Source organism: Hibiscus syriacus, unplaced genomic scaffold, assembly GCF_006381635.1.
Source record: "Hibiscus syriacus cultivar Baekdansim isolate YM2019G1 unplaced genomic scaffold, ASM638163v2 tig00116996_pilon, whole genome shotgun sequence".
NCBI classification, from domain to species: Eukaryota; Viridiplantae; Streptophyta; class Magnoliopsida; order Malvales; family Malvaceae; genus Hibiscus; species Hibiscus syriacus.
Window position 1 is genome coordinate 3,684,300 of NW_024063512.1, and position 11,502 is coordinate 3,695,801.

An 11,502-nucleotide genomic window follows, 5' to 3' on the forward strand; every position below is an offset into this window, starting at 1 on the left:
TGTATGTGGTGATTTTGAGATAATATATGTTCAGAATATTTTTAATCATGGACAACATACACACACCCTATAGATATAACTGATCAAATCCGCGACTTCTAGGAATAAGAGCACACTTCTATCACTAATGTCACTCAATGAATTTGATGATACAAAATGTTAAATAGCTATTGGTTACTAGACAATTTCGGGTTATGTCTGCATTCATGGTGCGACCAACAAATTAGGTTTGATCGTGAGGAAAACATTTTTCTCCGTTGAAATGGAAACAGTTGGTACACAGTTGGGTATTGTAACTATGACCTGCAATCTGCTTTGTGCTATGCTTTCATTATAGCATGCACCAATTCTAACTTATTTTCAACCACATGCACTGCCATAGGAACATTATAGTCAATTTTAACTTCTTTCTGAGCTGCCGGCATTTGCCTTATCTTTATTCGACGCCTGACTAGTTCAATGTTAAGGGATATTAAACTTAATTAAAGTATAAAGCATTTAAACTTTGAATTTCTGGACTATATTTATTAGAATTTTATAGCTCAATATATACTTGTTCTTTCGTCATCACAAAATGTTTCCTTCCTATTAATGTCCTGCACTTATATGAAACTACAAAGAAGACGATGATGGTGATTTGTGAGTGTGCCTGAAAATTTCTGAAAGAGTGAAAAGTTTTAAAATAAATAAATACAATGAACGAAGAAGAACAAAGATTTCAATAAAGAAAGCATCATATTGTATATCAAGCTGAAAATACATTCAATATTAGGCCGATTCGGTCCCAATAAAGACCTGTCGGCCATAGTAAAAGTACTAATTTATTTGTACTTTGTATGTTAATGTTTATAATAACTGCATCCCAGGTCCATAGCTAATACAATACCATATATTGTAGTTTTATCATGTACAGAAACCTTGATTAAAGACATTTTTTTCTTATAAATTTCCTTCTATAATTAGTATATATGCTATAATGAGTAGAATATACTTTCACTTCCACAGGTCGATTTGACAACTCGAAGTGGACGTAGAGGTATATTCCTGATGAGCAATCCCTGGCCTTTTGGATTCATTGGGTAGCAAATTCATTTGTTCGGCCATTTGAAAACTGGTAGCTGCATTGGAATAATTGTTTTCCTTGGAAGCTTCCTCATGGCTGAGCTGAGAGGCAACGAATTTGTCGAGAACTCGCCAATCCGTCACTTGGTCCACCGCTTGCTCATTGTTGTTATAAAGCAAGTTCAGATTTTGCTGATGCATGTGCTCTTCCTGTGTAAGAGTCGACGACTGCAAAGTGCTCCCGTAAGGAACAACCGAGTTGCAGCTTACGCTTGCGGTAGATTGTGGAACTCTGGGGCTTTCCAACTGAGGGAGTTGAAGGAAAGTGTTATGATGAGGCAAATTTTGTTGCATTTCAAGTTCTTGCTTGCAGGGATAATGGTGATGGTATGACGCTGCATATGGCTGAGGAATTCGCCTTGGGGATTCAAGTTCCTGTATGAACGAGATTTGCTCGTCGTACCAGTATGAAGATTCATATTCACTCACTTTTTGCACTGCAGTCATTCGCTTCTTGAACACCCTGCAAACCACCCATCCTTCTTCCTGGTGGAATAACAAAGACAACAAATTAATCGAAAACCATTAGAAAATCTGTAATGTACCTTTGTCATGCAATGAAGTCATATATATATACACACACACTTACATGAGGAGTTCCATTTTCATTAGTTTCGAGTCGATACTCATGCATGATCCAATCAGATTTTTGTCCATTGGGTGCTCGTCCTTTGTAGAAGACTAGGGTTTTTCTCATACCAGTAAGGCAATGCCTGCAGTAAATAGCTTTGTCTCTTCCCGTGGCTTTCCAGAACCCTGCTTTTGTTGCTCTATTAGTGCGAGTACCTGTCGGATACTTCTTATCTTTGTGGCTAAAGAAGTACCATTCATTTTGTTCCTCGGTCCCTATTCTGCACAATTCTATGATCCCCACAAAACAAAATACATCTCAGTGGTTGATCAAACAATCTGCATATTTGATAATGCAAGAAGAGAAAAGAAAAATGGATTTATTGTTACCTTGCAGATCCCATGGTTCAATTTTATAAAGATCAACATCTTTGATGACATCCAGATCTATCCTTTTTGAAGCAATTTTTTTTCTGAGGTAGTAATCTACGAGTTCTTCATCTGTGGGATGGAACCTAAAGCCCGGAGGAACATTTGAAAAGGTATTCATATTCTTCTAATCAAAGAACAATCAAAACCTGCATTAAAATGTACAGTATCAGACAAAAAGCAAGACAAGTAATTCAATATATTGTATAAAGAACAACAAAACTAATCTATTAATTATATCAATGATGATTAATTAACTTGGACGTACGTCTAAGACAAGTTTTCTCAAGAAGCAAAGAGCTATCATTTCTGATGATGCTTAACCATTCTATTAAGTGTGAAAGTTGGTAAATAATTAGGGCTTGCAGGATGTTATATTAGATCATACTAGTAGAGTTTAACTCGTAAACAACATGGAAAAATAAGGATAAAATTGATACAATGAGCAAGATATAAGAAAACTAAATACTTTTTGTATCTAAACTCAAACATTTCCAAAACAGGAAAAATGAGCATGTTATACATATAAACAAGATCAGCCCTTTAGCTCATTAGCTGGTAGTGATCCGCACGAGAAAATTTATATTTCAGAAAGAAAAGAAGAACTGCAATTCCCGAAGGAAAGAAAAGAAGAGTAAAACAAAATAAACTGTAATCAGAGAACTTGAAAAACCTAAGAACTACAATGAAGGGAAGAAAAACCAAAGTCCTTAACCCTAATTATAATCCATGAAAGAAGCATACGATTTGAGAAATAAGGTTATATATCCCAGATCAAGATGAAGCCATCTTTGAGCTAAAAAGCAAAATCCAAGCACTGATCAAACAGTTAAAGACATCATATCTTCTATAGTTCCATTATTTCATTGCTTAACGTATACCAAAAGCATCCCTCACTACAATCTTTGTGACCCTGGGGAAATGATCACTCATAAAAGAAAGAAAAAACAAACAAAAACAATAAGAAAACGAAACAACAAGGAAGAGAAGCTCACGGTACCACCACCAATCCTGATATTTGTCTATCCAACTCAAACTGGTTAATCCTCAGAGATCTGACTGAAAACCAGACTCGTCCGATTGCACCAAATCAACTTAAAGCTAACTTTTTGTTCACGCTCTCTTTTCAACTTTTTTCTAACCAGACAAAGCAAGAGATTATGTAAGGAAAAAAGGAAACGTTGTAACCCTCCCTCGGGAATTGAACTTGTCCACTAGCTGTGGGAAAGGGGAGGGAGGGAGATCAGAAGAAGAAAGAAAATAAAGGGCAATGAGGAATGGGAAAAGAGGGTGGAGATAGGGTTAAATAAGAAACACAGATGCCCTACCAAATATTCTCTTTCCTATATATCTAAAGCTTGATTACTGGGAAAGTTTTGCGGGAAAAAAGGGAGGCGGATAATGGTTCAAGGAAGATTGAGAGCGAGAGTCTTTGAAAAAGATTTATATGTAATATTACAATTTACAAAAGAAAGGAAAGAGAAAGAGACCGCAACCTTCAATGCCACCCACCAGCTACTGATAAAGACCAGAAGAGTGCTTAATTTGTTTCTTCTTTTTTATATACAAAAAGAGAAAGAGATTATAATCCGACGGTAAAGGTTAGATGGGCAGCTAAAAAGGGTTTCAAGGACGCCAAAGAAATAAAAAAAACGTTTTTCTCTTTAATTTGAGATTTCATCATCAACAACCTCTATATTCATTCTTTTACAGTTTTACATGACATTTTGCATTGATGAATTATATAACTATAACAGGTACAGAAACATTGATGACATCTTCTGTAGTGGAGAGCTAAGGTTATTTCCTTTTCTTCTTTCTAGATTTTGGATTTTGTTTAGAATTACAAAACCAACATTCGTGATAATGATAAATGAGAAGAGAATGAAGACACCGTACATATATGTTGAGGGATTTTCTTTTCTGGAATTAGTATGTCAAGCTTTACAAAGTTTTTCACCTGCAATAATACTACTTAAAACTTCTAAGTGTTTTTGTTAAAGGAATAATAATACTTAAAACTTCAAAGTATTTTTATTAGATGTAGAAGTGAAAAGAAAATTGGTAAGATGAAAAGGTGAAAAACATAGCAAGATAAAAAAATATATATTTTACTTTACATTAGTTTGCTTAGTAAAAAAGATTATTTTTTATTATTAATTACCTAGTAGAATTAAAAGATAAAGGTAATCAAAATAAATTTTTTGATTTCGGATATTTTTCCTTAATATATATATATATGGGTTAGGATCTACCTACACAATGTAAAATTATTTTAGTTTTACACAAATTTAGGACACGTGGATGAATGAAAATAGATGTCTGAGTTTGACTCTTTTTTTCCGGTGAATGTCTTCTCATTTCTACTGTTAATTTCAATCATCTATTTTTACTCATTCAACGATCTTAAATTTATGTAAAATTAAAAGAGTTTTACATGTGTAACAGGATGTTATCCCTATATATATCTATCGATAATTTTATTATTCTAATGATTTAGTGACATTGACTTCCTTTATTCAATATTCAAAATTTCTCTTGTTATTTTCAAACTAAGTTTAAACTTAAATGAGTAATTTGTTTTTGAAAACTTGCCTATATACTCAAGTAATTTGGTAAGATAATTCACCATCCTAAATCTACAACCAATTATGGAGTCTTGGGAGATTTTGAGTAACCATTAATCTAACAACAACCCATATACCAATTCCATCTTCATTTTCTACATTCTATAAATAAATAAATGCAAAGCCTTTTAATGGTTTTCGAGATAGAGGAATATCACATCCATTTAAATTCATAAATATATGTTTTAAATATATAAGAAAGTAAATATATATTGTCCCTCTTTTTTATTTTATGTTTTTCTTTTTAATGGAAATACATACAATGTTGATACTATTAATTAGAGTGAAAAACTATTATTTTTTCAGTAAATTAGTGTCACTAGCATAGTCGAAGTTACTAGTTGGGGCCATGACCTTCCTAAAAATTGAAAATTTATAATTTAGATTCCTAAAATTTTCAAAAAATGCAATTTCTCCCCACAAAGTATTTAAAAATCCAGATTAAACTTTAAATTTTTTTTAATGTTATTCATTAAACCCCTCCCATAATTTTTAAAAATTCCCATTAAGTTTCTCACAATTTCAAAAATTTTAGTTAAGCCCCAATTTTCTTTTCAAAAAATGTAAACTAAACTCTTTAATTTTTTTTCAAAATTTTAATTTAAACCTCTAAACTTTTTAAATTTTTAAGTAAGTCCCCTCAAACTCTATTATCATGTTCAGCCATTAGTCACTAGTTGATTAATTATTAATTTAATTAAAAATAATTAATGAATCTAAACTTGTTACGACATATTTTTAAAAATATTTTCATATATAATATTTTTATTCATTAATATTATGCATGTGACAAAATTTAAGAAATATAATAAAAAAGTAAAAAGCACAAACCAAAACAATAAAAAGTAGTAAACGAAAGTGCAAATATTTTAATGACGTGAAATAATAATACATCTGAGAAAAGCCTTTTTTTTAAGGTTCGCAAATAAAATATAGTCTGAAAAAGTAGTCACACTGACACACCAGCCATTGCACGCGATGCCTTCCCCCCGTTGGTTGGTCAACAATTATTTATTTATTTATTTATTAATCTATCTAATTATAAATTATTTTATTTCCCTTGATTAATTTAATCGCATTTTAAGTGTTACCAAGCTTTCGCAACTTGACCCCACGAACCGACTCTATGCATATTGACAACTGACACCTCTCCAAAATTAATTTTTTCTTTCTGGAAACTCAATTTTAAAATAATATTTTAAAAATTATCAAATTGGCTCGGCTAAGCTCCTAAGTCGGAGCCAATAAGCCGAGATGAAAGTAAAAGACGGGTTTATTATTGCATTCATGATTGATGACATAAGGTTGAATTATATTTCAATTCTTTTATTAATATAATTATTTGAGTTTGAACTTGAACTAATTAAAATATATTTATAAAAATAAAATTTCTTATAATCTTTCTTTTTCGATTAATTTCGAATAAGATCATCCTGTTCAAAAGTTTTAAAATTGTAATAAATTAAATTATTTAAATATAAATGTTTGATAGTTTTTTAAGTTATAGTTATAGTTAATACAAATTTATCAATTGATACACCGCACAAAATAAAAAGTGATTATGATCAATATATTTATATAAATTTTTAATAAAAAGTATATTTGTTCAACTATAGCTAGTGTTACAGTTGAACTAGTTCGAGCGGGATTGAATTGAATTGTTTTAAATTTAAATTCTTTTTATTCATTTCTTTTTTGGATTATTTTGATAAACTAACGAAGTAAATGGTTTCAGACATGAGTTTGTTCTATAAATAGTGGAGAGTGGAGCCCAGAGCACAGAATGGGTATGTCGGGGGCTCAGAGACGTGGCGGCTAACGGTCCGGCGTGGACTAGCCCACAATCATTAGACTCACCGTTTTGTGTTGGAGGCTGCCTCTTTCAAGTGGGTCCTGTGCCTTTATCCCATTTGCCCTTGACCCCACTTTTTCCGTCTCCTTCGCACTCTTATTTATTTATTTATTATTACTCGTTGTGATAACCGATAAGTAAAATATAAAAACGCCCCAATTATATAAGATCGGATCTAGAAATAATTTTGAATAGTATATATATATATATATATTAATATATATTTTTACAGAATGAGTTTAAATAAAAGATTAGAGTGGGTATAATCGGTAAAATAGATAATTAATAAAATAAATAAATTTCAAGATAAATACTTACTCATTCTAAATATAAAATTGATCTGTCAAAGCATTTATACATATTATATTTTTGATAATTTAATATTATTATTCTATAAAAATGTGGTTTCGCCTTTGTCTGGGGCATCGCCTAGGGTTGAGGGATAACATTAAATTTAGCAACAGTTGCATATTTTCTTTTAGGTTTGTATGTAGAATAGAAGTAAAGCAAAAGTATGAGACGTTATCCAAGTGTCGTCTTGGCCCCACCGTTGATTGCTTGGCATTGCGCCATTCGACCCTAAAACGCTTTACGTTTATCATACTTTATAATACCATAAGTACTGTACATGAAAGAGCTACTCATATACTTATATTTCATATGAATAAAGCTGTAGTTTCTCTAAGATCGCTTGATATAGAAGCCAAGGTTTCAATGATTCTGTATTTACAAAAAGAGTTTTACTATTTTGGGTTGATGAACAATAATTTTACTAATAATTGAGTTGGTTAGGCTTTTTAATTTTAAATCTGTACATTTTTATCGAAGAATGTAATCCATTAATGAATTAAAAAGAAGTTATGTAATTCTACTTACTGGTGAAACTTTGATCATGACTAGGTAACCAATCAGAACTTAAAACAAAAAGAAAAAAACAGTCCTGAATTCTTAAGTCTATTCATTATAAAACAACATATGACATTTCGAATATGCAAATAATATTAACAACTTGTTCATTTGAAAACCAAAAGAATTCGGTTTGGTTAGACCTCGTATGGATCAGAAAGATATAAGCAATTATACATTTTTATTTTTTCTAATATATTGTTTTAGACATGTTGCAGTCTCAATTTTTTTTTTGAATTTGATTTAAAAATTATTTTTTAAATAAAAAAGAGAAAGATTGTCTAAGACTGAACTATCAATTTAATGATAGTCAAAACTAAAGTAATGTTCATTATTATTAATTGTACTATAGATTTGATTGATTATTATTTAAGATTATTTATATCGAGTTACAGCTTTAATATATGGAAAATGATCAAATTAAATATGTTACAATTTATTAATTATTTTCAATATAAAATGGTTTTGTTTTTGTTGTGTTGCAAATGACTGGAATTTAAGGGTTTTACTAGAGTAATGGGAAAAAGAAAAAGGAAAAGAGAAGGCAGGTGGGGTGAGCTGAATCCCAACTAACGGTGGGGTCTGTGTTTAATCATTGTTGATGTAAACTCATTAGTGCTTCGGTTCCCCACGTTTAACTAAGGGAATGGCCAACTCTGAGAGAGAGAAAGAAAACCCTAATTGAACAAAATGGAAAAAGGATTCAATGTCCTTTCTACACTCTCCTTTTGTCACCTTGGTGAGTTCCTATTGGTTACCTTCCCAATTTGAGAAAGTTACGAAAAGCATATTATACTTAATTTTTCAACAACTATAGAGTATATTATTATGGAGTAACTATAAGGTAGTATCTGTTTGAAATACTCTTAATCTTTTAATAATAAATGTTTAAATACTCTTACAAATATCGTGTTTAAACTTGAGGCTTTTAAAAATGAACATTTCTCCTTTAATAATTTTATGTTAGAATGACATTAAAAGGAAATATCTTGTTGCGCTTCCTTTTTCATTCGAACTATTCATTCTGAAAATCCCTTGCGCGTATCCTTCCATTTCATGGTATACAAGGCTACAGGTTATCACTGAGTTACATAACTTTTAAATCTTCAAGCACTTGCTTCACGAGTTCCACCACATTTGGATTAGAGTTTTTCTCAACCGAAATAAATTTATGAACGTCTTAGTTTAACTTTGAATTAACATATTCTAATTAACACATTTTGTTTAATGTTTAAATCGTCAAATTTAATAATTGTCTTGATATGTGATTATTGTTATTTTTCGTAAATTTATTCGGGGTAAACTATATGTTTAGCACTTAAATTATTAATTTTTTTTGTTTTGATACTTAAACTTTATTTTTTCTAAAACAATACCTAACGTTTAGTTTAAGTTTCAACTTGGTACCTACTGTTAAAAAGTTAACATAACTGTTGACGTGTCATTTTTTTTATTTTTTCAATGATGATGTGACATTATCTTACGGTGACACATCAACATCACCATTAAGTTTTTAACGACGGGTACCAAAATAAAACATAAACTAAACGTTACATATAATTTAAAAAAAATAAAATTTTGATAACAAAACGGAATAAAAGTAATAGTTTAAGTACTAAACTTGTTTTTAATCATTTATTTGTATTATAATAATTTTAAAAATATTATGCAAAATGTTTTTTTAATATATAGATTTGACAAATTCGAAAGTCGAATCTAAAAAATAATAATAATCCGATATGGTTGTATGAGGTGAAAGATGCAGTCCATGGTATACAATCCTATAGGTCATCATTGTTCATTACTTAAGGTTCATCAGTAAAAAACATGATAAATCTTTTTATAACTTCAATTTAATAAAAAAATGTTTTCAATGTTCTTTAATCAAAAGGACTAACAATTTCCCTAAAGAAATGAATCTTATTTTACTCTGTAATCTATCTTCCAACCCTTTTTAATCATACTCTTCAGTCAATTTGTCACACCCCAATTTAGGGGCTAAATTTTATTAATTTAAAGTATTGAATTAAAGTCGTAACAAGGGAAAAATTGAGGACTAAATTGTAAAAATTTTAAAAGTTGCAACTCAGTTTTAGAACCCGTGAAAAGTTCAAGGACTTAACCATGATTTTTCTCAATTTTTCTTGGTAAGTTAAAACCCGATTAAACCCCAATTTTCCCAAAATCCCCAATTCCCAATTTCCCCCAAATCCCAAGCCCTAGCCGTCGTCTTAGCCAAATACGCAATCGTCCGACTGCCGTTAAGCTTCGTATCGCCTCCGTTTGGATTGTCGTCGCCTGGCGACCAAAACCCGACCTCATTCCATCGTGAAACGACGTTGTTCGTCACAATTTGGTTTTCAATCATACGACAAAATTACCCTAGTCGAATCGGTTATTTCACGAAACCTGCCAACCTAGACACCGTCTCGCTTCACCATCGGACCCATCAGTCTCGCCATCTCCATGTGCTCGAAACCCGCCCAGTGCGATGTGTCGTCATTGCCTTCTTCGCCGTTCACCATCGGGGTAAATTCCCAATTGAATTTTGGTAATTTTGGCGTAGTTTGGTTGTGATTTTGGGTTAAAATATGATTAATTGGAAAGTGTAGATGATTCAAGGAAGACCGACTGATCAAAACGACCCCTTTCACTATTACACACACCGACAGTGAACGTGGGATTCGTTCGCCGGTCCAACAAGCTTTTGGAATCGGTCCAATCAAACCGGTCTTGAACCAAGTCAACCCGACCTGACCCGTTGACTTTGACCCGACCTGTTGACTTTGACCTAACCCATTGACCGTTGATCGGTCTGACAGTTGACTTTGACCAAAAAAAGTTAAAATTTTTGAAAAGTCATATTTTTATGTTTTTCGATATCCCGAGTCTGATTCAAAAGTCCGTTTTCCAAATTCACACTCGATAAGTCATTTTTCAGTGTTTTATCTTCAGATTCAATTTCGTTTTTCGATTAAGTTCAGCTTCTAATGTAAATTCATTTGCTATGTATCCGAGACATTATGAGACGTGGAATTAAAGTTTGAGAGCGATCAAATGGAGTTTAAATGGTCAATTGATATGGCTCGTAAATCGAGATAATACTCTATTACCTTTTGTATGCTTTTTGGAAAACATTGATAATTGGTAAATGAATAAATGGAAATGATTTGTTAATTAGGTGTATTTAATTATCATTGGACTTAAACTGAATATGGAATAAAGGTAGAACATTGTAGAAGACTCAGACTACTCGCAAAAGAAATTAGTAGATCGATCAGAAATAATTCTAAGTTCATGGATTATGTAGTAATAAGTTGATCTCATAATCCAAAATTTTGATTAATTTATTTATAGGTTAAATGCATGGAATACTTGATTAAGAAATTATGAAAATACCTTAAGTTGTAAAAATGGTATGTATTGATCCTGATAGGGGAATTGTCTCGAGAATCTGTATTTTGACCTGATAAAATTTATGACGCACCTGTTAACTCCTAATTTATTTGAAAAATATCTTATAATCAGTTTTAAACCTCAGAGAAAGCACAAGGCCTATAAACTCTGATTCTTGAATAAACACTTGAAGCCTAATTTATAAGAAGTAATGTCATTGACATAATTGAATGAAATGTCGATAATACCCTTAAAGTGTAAAAAAAGAAGACTATGGATGACTATGATAATGGAGATGTCCAGAGAACTCATATTTTGATCAACTTGAACCTTGGAATCATCGATTAAATTTCTGATCTATTTGAAATGCCCCTGAAGTGTAAAATGATCTAAAATATCAAAGTCCTATAATAACTGAATACCCTCAAGCTCCGAAATGAATAAATCAATCTTGAATACCAAACTTACCTAGAATTCCTATTTCCTAAGCAAACACCCGGAGACTAAATTATCGAAGGTACTTTACACGTCTGAATTTCTCAAAATGACTAAATTATATGACCAGGTTGAACTAAATAGAAGTATTGTATGTATATGAAT

General features: G+C 31.4%; 1 protein-coding gene and 1 long non-coding RNA gene across 3 annotated transcripts; both read right to left on the reverse strand.

The window, feature by feature from the left end:
- Window positions 1-867: 867 nt before the first annotated feature.
- Window positions 868-2,263, reverse strand: LOC120193699 (NAC domain-containing protein 7-like). 2 transcript variants are annotated; one of them, XM_039196135.1, is made up of 3 exons: window positions 2,083-2,263; window positions 1,715-1,983; window positions 868-1,614 (listed from the first exon to the last, which is right to left on the reverse strand). In XM_039196135.1, the coding sequence occupies exons 1-3, from the start codon at window positions 2,240-2,242 to the stop codon at window positions 994-996; spliced, it is 1,050 nt and encodes a 349-aa protein (XP_039052066.1). In that variant the 5' UTR covers window positions 2,243-2,263; the 3' UTR covers window positions 868-993. The 2 variants fall into 2 exon arrangements, with proteins under 2 accessions (XP_039052066.1, XP_039052067.1); XM_039196136.1 differs by having other exon boundaries at window positions 868-1,608; window positions 1,712-1,983.
- Window positions 2,264-3,126: 863 nt separating this feature from the next.
- On the reverse strand, window positions 3,127-10,302 carry LOC120193700. Its single transcript, XR_005522882.1, has 3 exons — window positions 10,292-10,302; window positions 9,911-9,915; window positions 3,127-3,226 (listed from the first exon to the last, which is right to left on the reverse strand). It is a non-coding gene; the product is annotated as an uncharacterized LOC120193700 (long non-coding RNA).
- Between the last annotated feature and the right edge of the window lie 1,200 nt (window positions 10,303-11,502).